This window comes from Ranitomeya imitator, chromosome 8 (assembly GCF_032444005.1).
Source record: "Ranitomeya imitator isolate aRanImi1 chromosome 8, aRanImi1.pri, whole genome shotgun sequence".
Lineage (NCBI taxonomy): Eukaryota > Metazoa > Chordata > Amphibia > Anura > Dendrobatidae > Ranitomeya > Ranitomeya imitator.
This window is the reverse complement of record NC_091289.1, coordinates 58,807,624-58,830,521: the sequence shown is the minus strand read 5'-3', so window position 1 is coordinate 58,830,521 and position 22,898 is coordinate 58,807,624. Positions and strand designations below refer to the sequence as shown.

General features: G+C 41.1%; 1 protein-coding gene across 2 annotated transcripts in view; it reads left to right on the top strand.

Annotated features, from left to right (window-relative positions):
* Positions 1–17,348, top strand: part of SYNGR1 (synaptogyrin 1) — a 116,876-nt gene extending 99,528 nt beyond the window's left edge. Inside the window, exon 4 of one of the 2 annotated variants that reach the window (XM_069737002.1) lies at positions 14,833–17,348. In XM_069737002.1, coding sequence (XP_069593103.1) covers positions 14,833–15,045 — 213 coding nt within the window. In that variant the 3' untranslated portion in view covers positions 15,046–17,348. Of the gene's footprint in view, positions 1–4,648; positions 5,150–14,832 lie in introns of those variants that run through there. The other variant, XM_069737003.1, reaches the window with a different exon arrangement.
* Positions 17,349–22,898: the final 5,550 nt, after the last annotated feature.

Genomic DNA, 22,898 nt, shown 5'->3' with positions numbered 1-22,898 from the left:
ATAAGGGTATACCGTGAAGATTGGTAGAGCAGCTTAGTATACATTTTTTGCAAAAAACGTATCAACCAAATACCCTGTTTTTTACATTTTTTACTAGCACTTGCGGATTACTGCAACATTTTTTCAAACTGAGTGTTTTTGGTTTTACTATTCTCTTTTGTGTCTTCATCTTTCAAGATGGAGTCTATCAACACGACCACAAAACTTCTGTTCCCACACTGCTTTATAGTAACATAGTAACATAGTTAGTAAGGCCGAAAAAAGACATTTGTCCATCCAGTTCAGCCTATATTCCATCATAATAAATCCCCAGATCTACGTCCTTCTACAGAACCTAATTGTATGATACAATATTGTTCTGCTCCAGGAAGACATCCAGGCCTCTCTTGAACCCCTCGACTTATGGCAGTAATAAACTTAAAAGATGCATATTATCATATCCCAATACATCAGGATTATTGGGAATACTTGAGAGTAGCGCTCTACATACAAAAACAAGTAAAACATTACCAATATACAGCCCTTCCATTCGGCCTGTCTACAGCTCCAGCTCCCAGGGTCTTCACCAAGGTGATGGTAGAGGTAATGTCATACCTCCAATCCCGGGATGTGGTGATTGTTCCATATCTGGATGACTTCCTTGTGGTAGGGAGGACAGAGACCCATTGCTCCCATCAAGTAACGGTTGTAACATCAACTCTAATAGAGCTGGGATGGATAATAAATACCCCCAAATCAAGATTAGTACCAGTAAAAGTGCAGTCCTTCCTAGGATTAATATTGGACTCGGAGCGTCAGAATAATGAACTTGACCAGTACAGCAATACATCAGCCAGAGATGACCCTAAAAAAAGCGATGTCCCTACTAGGCTCATTAACGTCATGCGTTCCGTCTATAGGATGGGCGCAATTTCACCTGAGACAACTGCAGTGGGAAGTTCTGTTAGCTCAGAAACTGTTAAGAGGGCATTTGGAAGGAAATCTATGTCTTTCTCAGGGTGTAAGAGATTCCCTAATTTGGTGGACTGTGAAGGAACATCTCACAATGGGAGTCCAGTGGCAGAAACCGGTCGAAGACTGACATCATTACGGCCGACGCAAGCAGTGTAGGTTGGGGGGCTCATCTGAGGTCTTATTCAGTACAAGGAACCTGGTCCTTGCAAGAAAGGATTCATGGCTCAAACGAAAAAGAACTATGGGCAGTGGAAAAGACCTTGAAACATTTTCTCCCCTTGCTCCAGGGCCACCATACTCGAATCATGACGGACAATCGAGCAGTAGTAGCTTGTCAATCACCAAGGGGGGAACTAGGTCCCGAGGACTCATGGAGGTATAAAATCTACTTTTCCAGTTGGCAGAACACCTGTCGTCCCTCACAGCACTACACATAAGGGGTGTAGAAAACACACAGGCAGACTTCCTGAGTCTCAGAGGTCTGAGACAGGGGGAATGGTCCTTAAACCCACAGGTGTTCCAACAAATACAAGCCTGGGGTACATCAGAAAGACTTTTGCCACCTCACATAACAAAAAAGTAAAAAAATTCTACTCCCTAAACCCAAGAGAACATCCTTTTGCAGTAGATGCCCTGCTAATATCATGGAGGTTCTCTCTGGCCTAGGCATTCCCCCCCGATAGTGATGATTCCAACAGTAGTCCGGAAGATCAGAGAAGACCGAGCAAAAATAATACTCATAGCTCCATTCTGGCCAAGAAGTCCATGGTTCTCCCTTCTAAGGCAGATGTCGTTGACACTCATGGATTCTGCCAGAAGTTCCGGACCTGTTAACCCAAGGACCAGTGACCCACTCTCAGGTGAAGGGCTTCCATCTGGCAGCCTGGAATTTGAGAGGGCATTACTGAGTCACCAGGGATTCTCACCAGGGTTAGTCTCCACCCTACTGAAAAGCAGAAAGCCTATAACATCTAGAACAGGGGTGTCAAACAGCATTCCTCGAGGGCCTCAAGCCATACGTGTTTTCAAGATTTCCTTAGCATTGCACAAGGTGCTGGAATCATTCTCTGCAGGTGATTAAATTATCACCTGTGCAATGCAAGGAAATCCTGAAAACATGACCTGTTTGCAGCCCTCGAGGAATGCAGTTTGACACCCCTGATCTAGAATCTACGGTAGGATATGGAAAAAGTTTCTTGACTTCCTGGGTGAACCGTTGTGGGATATAGCTCCAGTGGGACGCATCCTAGAGTTTCTGCAGGCAGGGTTGCAACTTGGGTTAGCGACTAGCACCCTTAAGGTTCAAGTTTCAGCCTTGGGGGCCCTATACAACTGCAACCTAGCATCAAATAGGTGGGTTTCACGATTCATAAAATCCTGTGGCAGGTCTAGGCCGGTTATTATCCCAAAATCCCTTCTTGGGATCTAAATTTAGTCTTTAGAAGCCTTAACCAAAGACCCTTTTGAGCCTTTGCAGAGTTGTCGCCTAAATTACTCACCCTGAAAACAGTTCTTCTGGTAGCCTTAACATCGGCCCGTAGGGTAGGTGATTTACAGGCCCTGTCTCTATGCCCTCCTTATACTCAGGTCTTTGACGACAGGATAATTCTAAGACCAGACTCGGCGTATCTCCCCAAGGTGCTCCTAAAATTCCATAGGAGTCAGGAGATTAATTTACCATCATTTTGTAGAAATCCTGGGAAATAAAAGTTCCATATGTTAGATGTAAGAAGATCTATGTTACAATACATGTCCATGAGGGAGGCCGGCCATTAGTGTATCCTACTCTGCGAGTGGCACTCCAGTTTCAGAAGACATCAAGGCTCATTCCACCAGAGCCGTGGCTACCTCCTGGGCAGAAAAGGCTGAGAATTGATCAAATTTGCAAGGCCGCTACCTGGTCCTCACCCTCAACTTTTTTCAAACACTAGCGGCTAGATCTTTCTTCCTCTGCTGACCTAACCTTTGGTACAGGTCCTTCTCAAAAAATTAGCATATAGTGTTAAATTTCATTATTTACCATAATGTAATGATTACAATTAAACTTTCATATATTATAGATTCATTATCCACCAACTGAAATTTGTCAGGTCTTTTATTGTTTTAATAATGATGATTTTGGCATACAACTCCTGATAACCCAAAAAACCTGTCTCAATAAATTAGCATATCAAGAAAAGGTTCTCTAAACGACCTATTACCCTAATCTTCTGAATCAACTAATTAACTCTAAACACATGCAAAAGATACCTGAGGCTTTTATAAACTCCCTGCCTTTTTTGAGAAGGACCTGTATAAGGGTACTGCAAGCTGTGGTCCCTCCCTAAGGTTTCATTCTACAAAAGTCTCTCAGGTGTGCCATCATGGGGAAAGGCAAAACACCAAGGTTACTTACCAGTAGCCGTTTTTTCCGGAACCCATGACGGCACCTGTATATTCCCCCCTTCTATCATCCCTTCGGTGTGCACTATAGTTTTGGGTGTGTTTAGTTCATATGATGTGGTGATGGATTTGCCATGTGTACCAACTGAAGCGACAGAGGTACTGCCCTTTTATTTTCAGTAGGGTTTCCTGTCCTGACTGGGTGGAACCCCTCTCTAAGGTGTGCCGTCATGGTTACCAGTAAGTAACATTGGTGTTCTTTTTTTATTCTATGATAATCCCTTCTCTCTTGTCCTCACTGAAAACCATATTGATGTGACTACTAGATGCCGTAACTTCATATGTGGCCAAATTCTGCAGAAACAGGTTGAATTGTTGCACGATGTTAGTGTGGCCATCTCTGGGGACTTTTTTTTTCTTTTTAAATGCGTGTTGTGTTTTTACAATTGGGTTTCATTTAAAAATTTTGCAACATTTGATTTGTACAGGTCTTATATTTCTTTGCCAGCTAACTCATTCATTTCTTTAAAAATGGGCAATCTACCAGTGAGCCCACTATGATTGCCTAACAGAGTATATAACTCTTATGTCTTTCTCCGAGCTCCCCTCAGCTGAATTATCACCCTACACCACATCAAAGTTAAAGGAGTATTCCCATCTCCAAGATCATATCCCAATATGTAATAGGAATAATAATAGCAAATACCCCCATTTAAAAATATAGTATAGTTCTTCTGATTCGCCATGTCGCTTATTCCATGTGCAGGGCATTGTAGTAGCCTGGGTATCCATGGTTACGACAACTAACTGTCACTATATGAGGGTCGTAACCATGGATACCTACGCTACTACAGTGATCTGCACATGGGATAAGTGACAGTGACTCAGAAGAACTATACTATATTTCTAATTAAGGGTATGTGCTAATAATAATAATAATAATAATAATAATAATAATAATAATAATATTTGTTATTATTATTATTACACTTGCTACATATTGGGATAGGATCTTGGAGATGGGAATACTACTTTAACTTTGATGTGGTCTAGGGTGATAATTCAGCTGAGAAGAACTCTGAAAAGACAGATAAGAGTTACATACTCTGTGAGCGTCATAGTGGGCTCGCTGATAGATTCCTATTGCATGTAATTGGGACTCAAAATAATTTTTGCATTTTAAGTAAAAAAACAATAGCTGGGCAACCCAGGTACTTTTCACCACTGGGCAACTTGTTGCATCTAGTGGGGGTCCTGCTGAGTGGTTGTGGTAATGGGGGGATCTCATCTTGTAATTTTATCCCTTCCACAGGCCGTCCTAGCATTGCTGAGGCTGCAGCATCTAAAGGAAATTACTTTCCAAGAGGAGTACAGCCGGCTTTTCCCCCCGAACCCCCAACCCTTCCCTTAACCTATTAACACCGCTAACTAATCTGCAGTGCCTTAACCTCTCCGTCCTGTTACCGATTATAAGAATGGTTTACGTCTGGCATTATATGTGTCTCCGCTTTAGAGCGTCCTATACATAGGCAGATCTTGAGCACATGATGGAGACCACCTTAGGTTCTTCTATGGATGCAGCTCTTTGATCTTCATTGTTCTGTGATATTAGATCAGGTCACTCATATTTCCTGTGCTTCCATGTTCCAGTCTCTCTCTGAATCATATGATAAGAAGTATTTATAGACAGTCTTTCATATGTCATTATTATTGTTTTTCTCTAAAAAAAAAAAAAGTTTTCCTGAAGTGCCATGTAGGAGGAGGTAGCATCATATGGGGGCGTAGTTGAGCATTTTTTTTTTTTTTTTTTTTTTTTTTTTTTTTTAAGAAAAACAGCTTGACTTTGCTTTATGTTCTCTACCATGCACGATGACTCCAAATCCTCCTATGAATCTGAACAAGCTTGAATGGAGCTCAGTCCATGTCATTGGTGTAACCGATAGTGGATTAGTGCTTGGCAGTGCCAATATGGCGCCAACTGAAATTCATCAGAATAACCATTTAATTGACAATTTAAAGGGTCGTTCCATCGTCATGAATCGGTATTATCGGATAGTGCCTGTATATACAAGCAAAATTTCAGTTTGCTGCGCCTTAATGCATTTTGCCATTCTTGAGTTAACTTTTTTTATTTTTGTTTACAATTTGTTTCCTTGGTTACCGACCACCGGTGCTGGACAGCAGAACATGCTCAGGGCTAACAATCTCCTTTTTCATTCTTTGCTTGCACTGTTTGACGCGGTCTAGGATTGCTGGGATGCACTGTTACCTCTTATACTGATCCTGGCCAGCTTCAGCGCAGTGCTTACAAGCTAGACGGCAGCAGGGGTCAGTCTCCTAGGCAAAAAAAAAGTAAACAAAGTTTTAATATTTCAAGAACGGCTGCAAATTTTAATAAGCCGTAATTGCAAAAGTGTTAGTATTTACAAGCACAATCCGATAATATCCATCTATGAAGATGGGAATAACCCTTCAAGTGCCATACAGCTTTCAAGTAGCTGTGCCAGCCAATAAATGGAGGTGCATACAAACATCAGCCATGTATAAGACGCGGGAAGTGTCAGATGTCTTATTGCCTTAATGAACCTTGTTTACTGTTCCCTTATAATAATTGACTACTTGTTCCTATTTTTTACACCTCCAGGTTTTTCCTGGAATCCTATGTTGTTCTAATACCTGGATATTGTTTACCTTGTAATTATACTTGAGATACTTTAGTATGTTAGTCCAAGCACTGGTAAAATGTAATAAAATGTTACGGTTAGCTACATTCAGTATTTTTATATTATTATTTTCCTTTTCTGCTTTTCGTCTGTAAGGAATGTTGTTTAGAATGCATAGTGTGTCTTTACCCCTGAGTCAGATTACGGTACTAAAATTCAGGCCAGCCACGATGGCAAACTGCGAATGTGACCATCTCCATGTGCTTGTCCACATAGAAGACAAGTGCATGAGCTGCCTCCTATGTACATGCTCTAGTCTGGGCCGTAAAGCAAACCAGGATAGTGCATGCTGCAAAATGTTTTTTTTTTCCTCTCTCGGACCGTTGGACCATGTGCACTGACATGTTGGCTACAATGGGTGCTTGAGGTCTATTGCACGCCCATCTTGATAAACCGCTTATCTAAACGAGGCCTAAAAGTGAGCTATAGATTGGTCACTGTGAAAAGCCTTAAGGTACCGTTACACTTAACGATTTACCAACGATCATGACCAGCGATACGACCTGGCCGTGATCGTTGGTAAGTCGTTGTGCGGTCGCTGGGGAGCTGTCGCCGAAGTCCCCGGGTAACCAGGGTAAACATCGGGTTACTAAGTTCAGGGCCGCGCTTAGTAACCCGATATTTACCCTGGTTACCATTGTAAATGTAAAAAAAACAAACACTACATACTCACTCACATTCCGGTGTCTGTCACGTCCCTCGCCGTCAGCTTCCCACACTGACTGTGAGGGCCAGCCGTAAAGCAGAGCACATCGGTGACGTCACCGCTGTGCTTTACGGCTGGCTCTCACAGTCAGTGCGGGAAGCTGACGGCGAGGGACGTGACAGACACCGGAATGTGAGTGTGTAGTGTTTTTTTTTTTTTTTTTTACTTTTACAATGGTAACCAGGGTAAATATCAGGTTACTAAGCGCGGCCCTGCGCTTAGTAACCCGATATTTACCCTGGTTACCAGTGAACACATCGCTGGATCGGCGTCACACACGACGATTCAGCGATGACAGCGGGTGATCAGCGACCAAAAAAAAGGTCCTGATCATTCCCAGCGACCAACGATCTCCCAGCAGGGGCCTGATTGTTGGTCGCTGTCACACATAACGATTTCGTTAACGATATCGTTGCTATGTCACAAAAAGCAACGATATCGTTAAAGAAATCGTTGTGTGACGGTACCTTTAGGGTATGTGCACACGTAGTTTTGAGCTCTGCGGATTTTTCCGCAGCGGATTTGAGAAATACGCAGGTAAAAGGCACTGCGTTTTACCTGCAGATTTACTGAGGATTTACCACATATTTTATGCAGATTTTGTGCGGATTCCACCTGCTGTTTTACACCTGCGGATTCCTATTATGGAGCAGGTGTAAACCGCTGCGGAATCCGCACAAAGAATTGACATGCTGCGGAATGTAACCCTCAGCATTTCCGCACGTTTTTTTCCGCAGCATGGGCACTGCGGATTGCGTTTTCCATAGGTTTACATTGTACTGTAAATGCATGGAAAGCTGCTGCGGACCCGCAGCAAAATCTGCAACGTGTGCATGTAGCCTTAGAGTAAACTAGAACACTGAACCCTATTCACTGATGGAACAGATTTTCTTTCGCTTGGGAATTTGACCCTTTAAATTAAAGAGGTTGTCCACTACTTTAGCATTGATGAACTATCCTTAGGAGAAGTCATCAATGTCTGATCAGTCAGGTCTGGCTCCCCCGACAATCAGCTCATCTAGGTGTAGGTGGCCACCAGCTGGGAGTACTCACTTGGGGAGCTGGGCATCTTCTAGTAGTGTCCAAGGCAGGGTACTGCACATCTGCTTCCTATTCAGATCAATAGCAGGCGGATGTGCCATACCCTGCGGAGGCCACAATGCGAAGACTGCCAGCTCTGCAAGTGAGCACTTCTGGCTACCAACGGGAGACGGACCCCAACCGATCATGCATTGATCTATCCCAAGGATAGGTCATCACTGTTAAAGTAGTGGACAACCTCTTAAGTTCAGACGATGAATTTTTGGTGCGTTTTTGACGCTATGTAAATGCACTCAAGAACGCAATGTAAAAACACAATCTAATTTAGCTAACTGGTGCAGAAAATCTGCAACATCATAACTCACCAAATACTCATCATGGTAACTTGGTCTTAAAGGGGTATTCTCAAGTTATTATATTTTAATTAGACAATCTGGAAATAAGCATGTTTGCAGGAGATTAGCAGCAGATAGAAAACGCAAGTCAATTGCAAAGAGAGCTTTTATCTTTCATAGTGTACTGCTGGCTTCCGTGGAACCTGGCCTGGAGTGTTCAGTTACATTCCAGGACAGGAGTAAACTCTTAACTTACTAGCCACCTTTTTCCATCCAATTGATTTCTATACAGCAGTTACCTGATCACCACACTCCACCTCTCCAGTGTTATAAATCTTACTCTTATCAGTCCTGTAGAATCACAATGCCTGGCACCCAGCCTCATGGCTTTCACTGGCTGGAGCTGTGTGCATGTCCAAATGCCCTACTATTTCTGTATCCATGGACAGCTATCGTAATTGTGTTTCTACTGTTACTACAGCTCTGCTACACACCAGATCTGCCACTTAAAGGGATTGTTTCACAAACTGAGTACATTTTAATCAATAAATCCTTGAAGAAGAAGAATTTCCACAATTGGATGTGTTTAAAAAAAATGTTCCTGTGCTGAAAAAAATCTTATAATTGTGCCCCTGCTGTATACTGTGTAATGATTGTGTCTGACCGTACATGAACATGGTCTGAACATACCACATCTCCTGGGCAAGGGGGAAGCAAAAGAGGATACAGATATGACAAAATTCTTCTTTCTGTGAGGTAAAAGATGTTTAAAAATGGTCAGAGAAATGTTTTATCTAACAGAAAGAATCAGATGTGATCCCAAGCTTTCTTGTTTACTTTTTTTTTTTTTTTATAAATCTCGGCACAGTATCTTTGGGGAAAAAAAACAAATCCAATTGTCAAAATTACTATTATTCCATGATCTATTGATTAAAATGAACTTTTCCTCACTGGACATTCCCCATTAAGGAGAAGCGAAAGCCCTGCCAGAAATCAGAAAGTATGCAGAGTGGGAAGCTCTGAGCTGCTGAAGAAACACAAGAATATCCCTTTTTTTAAAGGGTTTTTTTTCAACAAAATATGTTTCATTCAGACTAGGGTATTATTGAATTGTTTCTGAGGTCCCAGCCTTTGTGAATTGGTCGGTAACATGCATGTTTGACCACCTCGCCTATAGGGATTTTAGGACCCTCTCTTCTCGAGATGTGTTGTTCCAGCGGTTGGACCTAAGTGATATTTTTGACCTTCAAAAACACACACAATCCACATTTTTGTCTAAGCCAATTACTAGGAAGTATCAAAAAGCAGCTTTCTTTAAAGCATGATGCACCAAAAAGGCACAAAACTCCGTTTTTTTAGCATTAATTTTTATTGCATTTTTTACACGCACATACAAATGCAATAAAAAAATACAAGTGACCTACTTTTAAATAGGTGTAGAAATTTTGCAGCATCAAAATCCTCAGTAAAAGCCATTGTGGGAACACAGCCTTTGGCCGGAGTTACACCACCATAGAATACAGCCAAGTGCTATGCGAGAAAACATCGCATAGCTCTCGGCCCAGTGTTAATCTATGGGGCAGCTCACATCGGTGTTTATTTTCTCAAGTGTAATCGAGGTACATGTAAAATCACAGCATACTGCGATTGGTGCCGAGACTCGCCAATGCAAGTCTATGCATGCGAAAAAATCGCACCGCACTCAGACCATGTGAGTGCTGTCTGATTTTTACGTACTGATGTCCTTTGATATTACTGTACGCGGCACATGAATTGCCGGCTTTTCAGAGTGACAGATTAAAATAGGATTGATAAAATATATATACACACAGAATAGGTATATATACAGATATTACACACACGTACACATTACATAAAAGAAAAGCCGGCAATTCATCTGCCGTGTACTGTAAAATCACAGCAGAAGCCGACAGGAAAGAATAGATGGATTACATACAGTAAATACACATAGAATAGGTAGATATACAGATGTCAGTGACAAATACAATTAACAGTGTGTGCAGCTTACTTTACATGTTTTTAATAAAAGATTATGGCATTGGCTCCTGTGTAATTTTCTTAACCAGCAGAGGGAAAGCTGGGGGCTGATGTTTATAGCCTAGGAAGGGGGTAATACCCATGGAGCTTCCCAGGCTATTAATATCCGCTCACAGTCCTTTAGTTGAAAGAATTATGCAGACCATACTTGCAGCCTCGCCCATTCCACCGATGCCACTGTCTTCTGCAAAAGAGTTAAAAAAACCAAACAACAATATTCCTCACCTTTCTGCAGAGATGTTAATCCATTTGTCCCATGACTGGTCTCGCTCTGCTACATCTAGATGGCAAGTTGCATGGTGCAACCATACAGCCTGCCATCCAGCAGAGACACTGAGCAGCGTGTTTTCTTTGTCTCCCTGTGAACTCCTATTACTTGTCAGTACGGTTGAGCGACCTTGACTTTTTTAGAGTCGAGCCGGGTTTCGCGAAACCCGACTATTTCAAAAGTCGAGTCGCGTGAAATCGGCCGATTATGGCGAAAAGTCGAGGATCGACCGAAACACGAAACCCAATGCAAATCCAATGGGGTTTTTTTTTTTTTTTTCCTCTCTCTCTCTCTCTCTCTCTCTCTCTCTCGAACTGAAAAGCTGGTGTTACACAGTGCAAATCGCTACAGCGCACAAGCGACAACATGGCGATAGGCGTCCACGCCCCTAAGACCTATGTCATCACTCTGCCCACGCCCCTTCATTGGCTGAAAAAAATGGCGCCAAGCGTGGCATACGAAACGCGACTTTGGCGCGAAAGTCACGTACCGCATGGCCGACCCCACACAGGGATCGGGTCGGGTTTCATGAAACCCGACTTTGCCAAAAGTCGGCGACTTTTGAAAATGAACGATCCGTTTCGCTCAACCCTACTTGTCAGTCGTGAGAAAGTTCTCCTGCTCGTGGTGCTGTCAGACAGGTCCTGGGAGTTCAAAGCCAAAGAACTCCCTTCACATATGTGACACGAGCACGGTGGGAAATTAAAGGAGTCTGTGTCATTCTTTCAATTAAAGGACTTTTATTCTGGTTGTGTGTGTTTTTATACGATATGATTATGGGGTTAGTAATGGGGGTATCTTATTGCTGCTTCTCCATTACTAACCTCAGGGCTTAATGTCACATGATAATACAAAGGTTTACATCAACCCCCCCCCCCTTCCAACCATCACCTTACTTGCCACCACTAACGGGCAAGTGGGAAGAGTGAGGATGTGCCAGAATTGGCACATCTTAGTGATGTGCCTTTTCTGGGGTGGCTGAGAGCTGATATTTGGGGAGGCAGTATCCATGGCTCCTTCCTAGGCTATTAATATCAGCCCGTAGCTGTCTGCATAACCTTTGCTGGTTAATAATTATAGGGGAACCCTACTTTTTTTTTCTTCTTTTAATAGGGTCCAATAAAGGCTAAGTAAACAGCTGTGAGCTGATATTACTAGCCTTGGAAGCTCCATGGGTGTTATCTCCTTCCCAGGCTATAAACATCTGCCCCCAACCTTTGACTTTTCCTCTGCTGGTTAAGAAAATTACATAAGAGCCAATACCATTTTTTTTCAGAATAATTAATCTTTTATTAATTAAATACCTGTACAGTAAGCTGCACACACTGTACTAATTGTATTTGTCACTGACATCTATATAACTATCCATTTTATACAGTTGTGGCCAAAAGTATTGACACCCTTGTAATTCTGTCAGATTGCAATCATTTTCAGGAAGAAACTGAGTATTAACACAAATTCTTTGTTATTATTATCTTAATTTGATTTGTCTTAAATGAAAAAACACAAAAAGAATTGTCCTAAAGCCAAATTGGATATAATTCCACACCAAACATAAAAAAAGGGGTGGACAAAAGTATTGGCACTGTTCGAAAAATCATGTGATGCTTCTCTAATTTGTGTAATTAACAGCACCTGTAACTTACCTGTGGCACCTAACAGGTGTTGGCAATAACTAAATCACACTTGCAGCCAGTTGACATGGATTAAAGTTGACTCAACCTCTGTCCTGTGTCCTTGTGTGTACCACATTGAGCATGGAGAAAAGAAAGAAGACCAAAGAACTGTCTGAGGACTTGAGAAACCAAATTGTGAGGAAGCATGAGCAATCTCAAGGCTACAAGTCCATCTCCAAAGACCTGAATGTTCCTGTGTCTATCGTGCGCAGTGTCATCAAGAAGTTTAAAGCCCATGGCACTGTGGCTAACCTCCCTAGATGTGGACGGAAAAGAAAAATTGACAAGAGATTTCAACGCAAGATTGTGCGGATGTTGGATAAAGAACCTCGACTAACATCCAAACAAGTTCAAGCTGCCCTGCAGTCTGAGGGTGCAACAGTGTCAACCCGTACTATCCGTCGGCGTCTGAATGAAAAGGGACTGTATGGTAGGAGACCCAGGAAGACCCCACTTCTTACCCAGAGACATAAAAAAGCCAGGCTGGAGTTTGCCTAAACTTACCTGAAAAAGCCTAAAACATTTTGCAAGAATGTTCTCTGGTCAGATGAGGCAAAAGTAGAGCTTTTTGGGCAAAGGCATCAACATAGAGTTTACTGGAGAAAAAAAGAAGCATTCAAAGAAAAGAACACGGTCCCTACAGTCAAACATGGCGAAGGTTCCCTGATGTTTTGGGGTTGCTTTGCTGCCTCTGGCACTGGACTGCTTGACCGTGTGCATGGCATTATGAAGTCTGAAGACTACCAACAAATTTTGCAGCATAATGTAGGGCCCAGTGTGAGAAAGCTGGGTCTCCCTCAGAGGTCATGGGTCTTCCAGCAGGACAATGACCCAAAACACACTTCCAAAAGCACTAGAAAATGGTTTGAGAGAAAGCACTGGATACTTCTAAGGTGGCCAGCAATGAGTTCAGACCTGAATCCCATAGAACACCTGTGGAGAGATCTAAAAATGGCAGTTTGGAGAAGGCACCCTTCAAATATCAGGGACCTGGAGCAGTTTGCCAAAGAAGAATGGTCTAAAATTCCAGCAGAGCTTTGTAAGAAACTCATTGATGGTTACCGGAAGCGGTTGGTCGCAGTTATTTTGGCTAAAGGTTGTGCAACCAAGTATTAGGCTGAGGGTGCCAATACTTTTCTCTGGCCCATTTTTTGAGTTTTGTGTGAAATGATCAATGTTTTGCTTTTTGCTTCATTCTCTTTTGTGTTTTTTCATTTAAGACAAATTAAATGAAGATACCGGTAATACCAAAGAATTTGTGATTGCAATCATTTTCAGGAAGAAAATGAGTATTATCTGACAGAATTGCAGGGGAGTCAATACTTTTGGCCACAACTGTATGTATTTACTGTGTAATCAATCTATTTTATCCTGTCAGCTCCTACAGTGATTTTACAGTACAGTGTTGCTGAATTGCCGGCTTTTCTTCTATTTATGTATTATATGTACATATATATATGTGTGTGTCACTGAATCACTGACATCTATATATCTGTTCTACTCTAACCTGGCACACTGTGATTTTGCTATACGTGGCTACTGTTTATTTATCTATTTATCCTTATCTTGAAGAATATTTCCTTAGAAAATGATGTGTAAATGACGAGCAATTCTCTGTAAAAGCTCATGTTAAAATCAGATAGCATCCGATTTATATCTGAATGCTATGTGTAAAATCGGATTGTACTCTCATGAGACTTTTGCTACTCTTGGACCATTATTTTTTTTTTTACATGTTTAGTGTGACAGCCTTACACTCCTAAATGGGGAACCCCCCCCCGTGCTAGAGAAATTGCTGATTGGTCTCTCCCTATTAAGAACACACGCATGCTCTGCAGAGCACGCATGCATATGGGGTTGCTTAGAAGGAGGATTCTCCTGACCTCTGTCTGATATGTATGGCGTACTCTAGTGTAACTTGAGGACCAAGTCAGTTTGTAGAATCAGGAAAATATTTAGAATTGAGAGTTCTCAGTGGTTGATACCTTTTAATGGCTAACTGAACAGATGGTGACAAATTGCAAGCTTTCGAGACTACTCAGGTCTCTTCATCAGGCAAAGACTAATACAACATCTGAAGAATCACATATGTATATACAACACAGCACTGTCATTATGGGTTAGCCATTAAAAGGTATCAACCACTGAGGACTCTCAATTCTAAATCTTTCTATCTACTGGCTAAGGCTACGTTCACATTTGCGTTGTGCGGTGCAATGCACAACGCAAACAAAAACGCATGCAAAACGCATCGTTTTGTAACGCATGTGTCCTTTTTTGGCATGATTTTGGACGCAAAAAAAATGCAACTTGCTGCGTCCTCTGCGTCTTGATGCTTGCGCCAAAAAAGACGCATGTATCACAAAACGCAAGACAACGCATGTCCACGCGCCCCCATGTTAAATATAGGGGCGCATGACGCATGCGTCGCCGCGGCTGCGCCCGACGCAGCCCCACAAAACGCTAATGTGAACGTAGCCTTACACGGTACCAAAAAATATATATTTTCTATATTTGTATCAAGAAAAAATCCTTTTATGTTCAGTAATGCTGATTTAACAGTTACTAACTATGGTGATGGGTGTCTGTTTCTCTTTTGTCCTTTCCACCTTCTCCACTTTTGCCCCCCATTCCTTACGCTTCCCTACCACTCCTTGACCCATTAATTTCCATTCATCATTGATTCAAGGCGGGACAAGCTGTGCTGGCCTACCAACGCTATCGTCTGGGCTCTGACTCCGCATTGTTCTCTCAGGACTACATGGACCCAAGCCAAGATCAGGGGCCTCCTTATCCCCCCTATGCCAGCAATGACGACTTGGATCCTTCTGCTGGCTACCAGCAGCCTCCGACAGATGCCTATGATGCAGGCACACAAGGATACCAGGCCCAGGATTACTAAAGCACCTCCTTCAAGGAACTTTCATTGTCTGACAGGCGCGCAACTCCTCAGTTTGCAATTTGTTGCTGCCTCTCTGTTAGTGAAAGATGTAAAAAAAAAAAAAAAAAAAAGTATGTCCTTATTTTTTATGACCTAGTCCAGGAAAGGATCTATTCTTATTTTTATGTTTGTTTATAAATACAGATTTAGCCTTTTTCTTTTTGTTCTATTTATATCTTAAGCTTTCTGTAATTTTGCCAGGTTTACTCTATATCATTCCTTGAGTCTGTTATTCTGGAATGGAGAATGATTGATTTATTTCCAGTCCTTGTTGAATTCTCTTTTAAGTAAGGTTCTACAGTGCTGGAATAACCTGTCCACCAGCTGTAACTAAAGGTTTTAAGTATTCCCAGGTTTACAGAACAGAAAATATCAAAGGGATATTTCAGGATTAATAATATTTAGAAAAAAATGCTGTTATTTTCCAAAAGGACTATCTGATTGTTCAATCCATTATCCAGCATTTTCCGATGGATACAAATGCTGCATTGTGGAGAGCGTAGACTTGGCCTGCTGTCCATCAGTCATGGACAGGAATAAAATGAAAGGAATGACAAAAATAAAGAAGTCTTGGGCCAAAGAGGACCTGAGAAAATGTCATTCGGTACCAGTATTTGAACAGTTATGCAGTAAGATCACCGATACTGGTAGTTGGTAGCGAGTAGAACACCGCAGTTTACATGGATAATTATATCTAGGAAACCCATTTCCCAAAATGTTCTAATCCCTTTCAGTAACACAAATCTGTTCATTATATGTAGTTATAAATATCTTTTTCAAGTATTGAAATGTAGATGTGATATTCTGCACATAAATGCGCACAGACTTTCCTCATAGTGTTTTGACTGTGATAATAAATCATATGGCTCATCTAGGCAAGGATAAGGATACCAATTACCTCTTCTCCATAAGCCTAAAACACCCTCATACCGACAAACAGTTAATCTTCTAAAAACAAGCCGTTGGAGCGTAGAATAAGTTGAAATTAAATACTTTTTTTTATACATAAGGAATTTATTCAAAGCCTTTTATTGAGCAGTAATCTTGAATTTGCCATTTATTCTTGGGGGAAAAAAAATAATACACCAGTATCGATTAGACACAGATTGATGGTGCTCAATTTTGATGGAGGAAAAAAAGCAGCCATGTCTTTCTAATCCTGTGCAATCCTTTAAAAGGATATGGACACTTTTTAGGGACTTAGTTTTCACTTAAATGCATGTATTTTTGGCTAAAGGGGGGAAAAAGCATTTGTGCAATAGGGTTTCAGTAAAAAAAACTCTAGATTGTTAGGCTTCCACAACCTTTATGCATCACTGTACATGGCACACTGCTGATTAAATTAACAGTGCATCCAGTTAGCTTGTTCAGACAGCAACATCAGTAACTGTTCTCTCGTCTCTTGAGGTTTTTAAAGTTTTAATATACTAACTTATGAGATTCTTCTCAAGAAGAAAGAAAAATGTTGTCTGAACAGGTATACTGACTGATTCTGATATGTACAGACTGTACTGTTATACATAGAGGCTGTAGAAGCAAAACAGTAGAAATTTTTAGTATTTTAGCCAAAAATCTATACAACGAACTACAAAAACAGCCCATTATGAGGTTCATGTCCTTTTACATGTAGGAATCCATGATAACGAGCATTTGTCTGGGACCTTGTATATAAGATAAACGTATAATGTTTATAATTTAGCAATATATGTGTATATATGATCCTATAAATGCCCTATTGGTATGGCTGGAATAATTACAATACCTCAGTATGTGTAAAGTGCTGTTATCCTAATGTTGTTGCTAGCTTAGGGGTCATTAATTAGATAGCTAAATGTGAATGCCTTTTATTAAAGAAGAGAAAGGCTTAAGTACATTTTCTAATTTTTGCTTGTCCCATGATGTTCCATAACATTGTACATTACTGGAAGAGGATTCTTGGGATTACATCGATTTCATCTGGCAAAAATGTGTTGTGCGGCAAAAAAAAAAACAACCTAGTTTTTAGAAGAACAGGACTCCGAATCCAAATTCGTCCATGCTAGCAACGACGAGCGATCAGAAGATCTAATAGAAGAATAAATGTTGGTTAAGTTTGGAGAGCCATCTTGGATATGTCATTTGCCAAATGTATGTTTGCTTCATTTGCGAAAAGACCTCTACATCCTTGTAAGTGTTTAATAAAACATCTGAATGGGAAGGCTGAGTTTAATAGCCGTGTGAATGGGAAGCCATCATCTTATTAAAGTCACTTCATTGTCTTCTTACTGTTGTCTCTATACTGATGATAAAATTACTGGATGGAATTCGATATGAAATGGTCTTTTTTGGGCCAGTTGTGTTTATCAGTTTCTGCTACTGATCTAGTAGTGGCACATGCTCCACATCTTGGCACACCATGCACGGCTGTTAACTTCTACGGCAACCATCGCTGAAAAAAAATATCACCAATGTTGTTTCCAATACCAAGAACATCTCTGCTCATCGGTCACCTGGATTAATGAATTGAGTTGATACAATTCTGCCCCCCATGGTACATTATTCTTTTTGATGTCTTGTCCTAGTTCTTGACTCATCAAGAAAATGATGTTACTACACCATTAACTGTAAATGCACAGTATGGAGCAAAAGTTTTAGGCAGGCGTTGTTAAATCAAATCTATATTTAGTATGGCCATGGTTTTGCCTTCAGAGCTGCAGTAATTTATTAGATTGTCTAGGTACACTTGTACTTGCACCCAGTATTTAAAGGAACTCTGCAGTAATATTGTTCTAAAGGTCTTAAGGTACCTTCACACATAACGATATTGTTAACGATATCGTTGCATTTTGTGACTTGGCAACGATATCGTTAATGAAATCGTTATGTGTGACAGCGACCAACGATCAGGCCCCTGCTGGGAGATCGTTGGTCGCTGAACAAAGTCCAGAACTTTATTTCGTCGCTGGATCTCCCGCGGACATCGCTGGATCGGCGTGTGTGACACCGATCCAGCGATGTCTTCACTGGTAACCAGGGTAAACATCGGGTAACTAAGCGCAGGGCCGCGCTTAGTAACCCGATGTTTACCCTGGTTACCATCCTAAAAGTAAAAAAACAAACACTACATACTTACCTACCGCTGTCTGTCCCCGGCGCTGTGCTTCTCTGCACTCCTCCTGTACTGGCTGTGAGCGTCGGTCAGCCGGAAAGCAGAGCGGTGACGTCACCGCTCTGCTTTCCGGCCGCTGTGCTCACACAGACAGTACAGGAGGAGTGCAGAGCAGAGCGCCGGGGACAGACAGCGTTAGGTAAGTATGTACTGTTTGTTTTTTTACTTTTAGGATGGTAACCAGGGTAAACATCGGGTTACTAAGCGCGGCCCTGCGCTTAGTTACCCGATGTTTACCCGGGTTACCGGCATCGTTGGTCGCTGGAGAGCGGTCTGTGTGACAGCTCTCCAGCGACCAAACAGCGACGCTGCAGCGATCCGGATCATTGTCGGTATGGCTGCAGCGTCGCTTAATGTGAAGGGGCCTTTAAAGAGCTAACAACAGATCTTTTGTTGATGTAGACTTCTGTCTCTTCATGTACGTTGTAAGCCTAGATAGACTCGACCTTAAGATCAGGGCTCTGTGGCGCCATATCAACTTCCAGGACTTCTCTATCTTTAAGCTAAAGATTGTTCTTAATGACATTGGCTGTATGTTTGAGGTCATTTTCCTGCTGCAAAATACATTTGCAGTATCCCTGATGGTATTGTATGATTGATAAGTATCTGTCTGTGTTTCTGGTCTTTGAGGACTGTATATACAATGGTTGGCTAAGGAAACTTAGTGCAGAAGATGAAAGGCATATCATGCATCCTTCCGTTGGAAATTAGAGGATGTCCAGCAGTGCCATCAGCTCAGAACTCTCCGCAACAAGTGGGAACCAGCTACACTCATCTACTAATTGGAGAAATCTCCTTAGAAGAATGCATGGAAGAATTGTGGCCAAAAACCATACCTTTAAGATGGTAACAAGGCCACTCAACCTGGTGTGCAGAAAAATGGGAGCAGGTGATGTGGTGTGACTGAGTCAAAGTTAAATATTTGTCTGTAACAGAAGGCAGATTGATTGTGTGCTGAAGGGCTAGAGAGCGGTACAATAATGAGTGCAGGCAACAGTGAAGCATGGTGGAGACTTCTTGCAAGTTTGAGGCTGTACTTCATCAAATGGGTTTGGGTTTTTGGCCAGGATTAATAGTTACCTCAATGATGAGAAATAGAACATACTTATTAAACACGTAATACTGTCAGGGGCATCTGGCTCCAAATTTATTCTGCAGCAAGTGAACAACCCCAAACATACAGCAAGTGTCAAAAATAACTATCTTTATCATAAAGAAGAATGAGGAGACATAGAAGTGATGATATAGCCCCACAGGGTCTTGATCTTACATTCAGTCTGTCTGGGATTGCATGATGAGACGGAAGGATTTGCTCAGGCCTACATCCACTGAAGATGTGGGGGTAGTAATTTTGTAAATAATACCTGGGCTGTGAGGTATGGGTTCTATGATGTCTTAACGGGGATGATTGTTTGAAATCAATTTTGATTTGTCACGTGTACTGCCAAACCAATTGCTGTTACCAGAGGTGAGAAATTATCGAGCTGAGTGATGTATGGGTTCAAAGTAGTTCTATAGGTTGCTACAACACTTCTTCAGCAAAAGCTGTGCACTTCTACCCCTTAGATAGGGGTCCTAGGTCCTTGCCCAAATATCAATGATGCTTGATACGAGCTACACCGTATCAAAAACTGTTTAAGGTTATGTTTCCATAAAGGGTTTTTGATGCAGGATATTTTCACTCCATAACCCCCTTCCCCCCCCCCCCCCCATAGTGTTTTATAGTTCCAGAAAGTGGATGAAATTAATAGATATCTCCTTCCCCCAGGTTTTTTAAAATATGTTTTTTGTCTTTAATGATGTGTAAACTCACTTGCGGTGCTTTTTTCAAATCTGCAACTTGTCAATTTCTTTGCTAATCGAATTAGCTGTGGAAAAAACGTAGGTTAAAAATATTCAATAAAACACATTTAAACTGCCCATGACTGTATCAATAATGATTTGTCAAAGTCAACTGCCAGGAAATATCAAAAACAAAGTGGATCTACACCGTGGAGGAAATAAGTATTTGATCCCTTGCTGATTTTGTAAGTTTGCTCACTGACAAAGACATGAACATGAAAAAGCACCGCAACACAATGGGATTTTCTGGATTTTATTTTTGATATTCTATATCTCAATGTTAAAATGAACCTACCCTTAAAATGAAAGACTGTTCATGTCTTTGTCAGTGGGCAAAGATACAAAATCAGCAAGGGATCAAATACTTATTTCCCCCCACTGTATTAAATGTGACTTAAAGAGACCAAAACTCAGCTGAAAAAAACATGATAAAAACCCAAGTAAGAAAAGAAAAATGCAAGTAACCTAATTGGTGTACTCATTGTGGGAACTTGTTATAAATGTTTTGTTACCCTCTATGTAGATAACTAATCTAGATAATTGACATATTCACTGGATCATTACTTGCTCAGTACATCTAATCCCAATGTAGAACAAGCCTAATTAAAATATATATATTCTTTACATTAAAAAAATTCCAGAGTGGTTAAAAGGGAGGTCCGGGATCTAAAATTTATTTTCTAAATTTCTATCCTTACACCATGACCACTTTTGGCATTTGCTTTATTATATAATACCATGCTCTGAATTGGGGGAGATCCCCGAGGCCCAACCCCCGGTGATCATTGACAATCATATACCATCACTTACAAGAATACCTATATAAATATACAGCTCTGGCAAAAATGAAGAGACCACCACATCAAAACCCTGTCATGGGCAGCCCAATCTCAGACCTGAACCCCACTGAAAACCTCTGAAATGTAATCAAGAGGATTTTATGGATAGTCACAAGTCATCAAACAAAGAAGAACTGCTCACATTTTTGTGCCAGAAGCAATGTGAAAGACTGGTGGAAAGCATGCCAAGACGCATGAAAGCTTCAAACAAGAAAAAATCGGCAAAAAGCCTTAGCCAGCTCACCAACCAGACCATCAGACACGGAGCACGGAGATTCGTCCTGACCCAGACGCCGAGCAGCTGCAATGTACAAAAAACGTGGATACTCCAGCTCCAGTAAAATGATAAAATTCTTTATTGGTCCAACCTAGTTATAAAAGGACAATCCTTACAGATAGTGGGTAGAAACAGGTGATTACATGGATAATGTAATCACCTGTTTCTACCCACTATCTGTAAGGATTGTCCTTTTATAACTACGTTGGACCAATAAAGAATTTCATCATTTTACTGGAGCTGGAGTATCCACGTATTTCGTACATTGCAACGCATGAAAGCTGTGCTTAAAAATCAATATTTTTTGGAATAACGAAGATTTCTGAACTCTTCCTGAATTGAAACATTAGTATTGTTGTTTCTAATGATTATGAACTTGTTTTCTTTGCATTATTTGAGGTCTGAAAGCTCTTTTTTTTGTTTGTTTTTTTAAACTATGAGCATTTTTCTTTGTCAGAAAAAAAATAAAAAATGTATTGCTTGGAAATTCGGAGACATGTTTTAGAAGTTTATAGAATAAAAGAACAATTTACATTTTACTCAAAAATACAACTATAAAGGTAGTGCAAGGGCTCTGGAAAAGCTAAATGGCTCCTCACTCCCCAAAAGAAATTCAGCAAATTCTCCGCTTCCAAATCCAAATGCCCCCCCCCTCCCTTCTGAGCCCCAGTGTGCCTAAACAACATTTAGCGCCCACATGTTTGTCAATTCTGCAGTGATGAGAGACCTCCTAAGGGCTCCTTCTCACTTGCGAGAAATACGTCCGAGTCTCGCAGGTTAAAACCCAGCTCTGACGCCGGCACTCCAGAGCAAAGCGTGCAGCTCCATGTATTGCCGTGCGGCCACACGCTCCGCTCTGGAGTGCCGGCGCCAGAGCAGGGTTTTAACCTGCGAGACTCGGACGTATTTCTAATTTACAGGTGCGTGTCTCCAGAAGCACATGCTGGGCATAATGTACCGGTATCTACAACGTACTGGTCACTACAACGGCAGTTTGCAATTTTTACTCCTCAATATCCTATATACATATGGGATTTCTCCATTCAGCAGAAATTGTGGGACAAATTTTGGTGCCATTTTTACCCATTTCCCAGTGTGAAAATGTAAAATTTGGGGCTAACACACGATCTTGGTGGTAAAAATGTAAATTATTTTTTCTTCACTACCCAATGGTATAAAATCTGTGACACACGTGGTGTCAATATAATCACTGCACCCCTAGATGAATTCATTGAGAGGTTTAATTGGTAAAATGGGGTCCCTTATGAGGGGGGGTTCTGCTCTGGCACCTCAGGAACTCTGCCAGTGTAACGTGCTGCAAAATCTGCCCTGTAATATGGCGCTACTTCCCTTCTGAGCTTTGCACTGTGCCTCAAAAGTAGTTTTTGACCACATATGGGATATCGAACTCAGGAGAAATTGCACAACAAACATTGGGGTCCATTTTCTCTTTTTGCCCTTGTGAAAATACAGAATTTGTAGCTAAAAAGATTTTTGTGGGAAAAATGATTTTTTTGGTATTTTTTTTATTTTCATAGCTTAAAGGGAAGGTGCCATCCAAAAATTTTTTTTTTCAGAAATTGTAAAAATGTAAAGAATTAATGATTACATTTTCTTAAAAAATATTATCATTTGTTTATAATTTAGTAAAATATGAAAAATAATTTGAAAAGTTTTGGAATTTCCACTTTTAAACACTAGGGGGAGC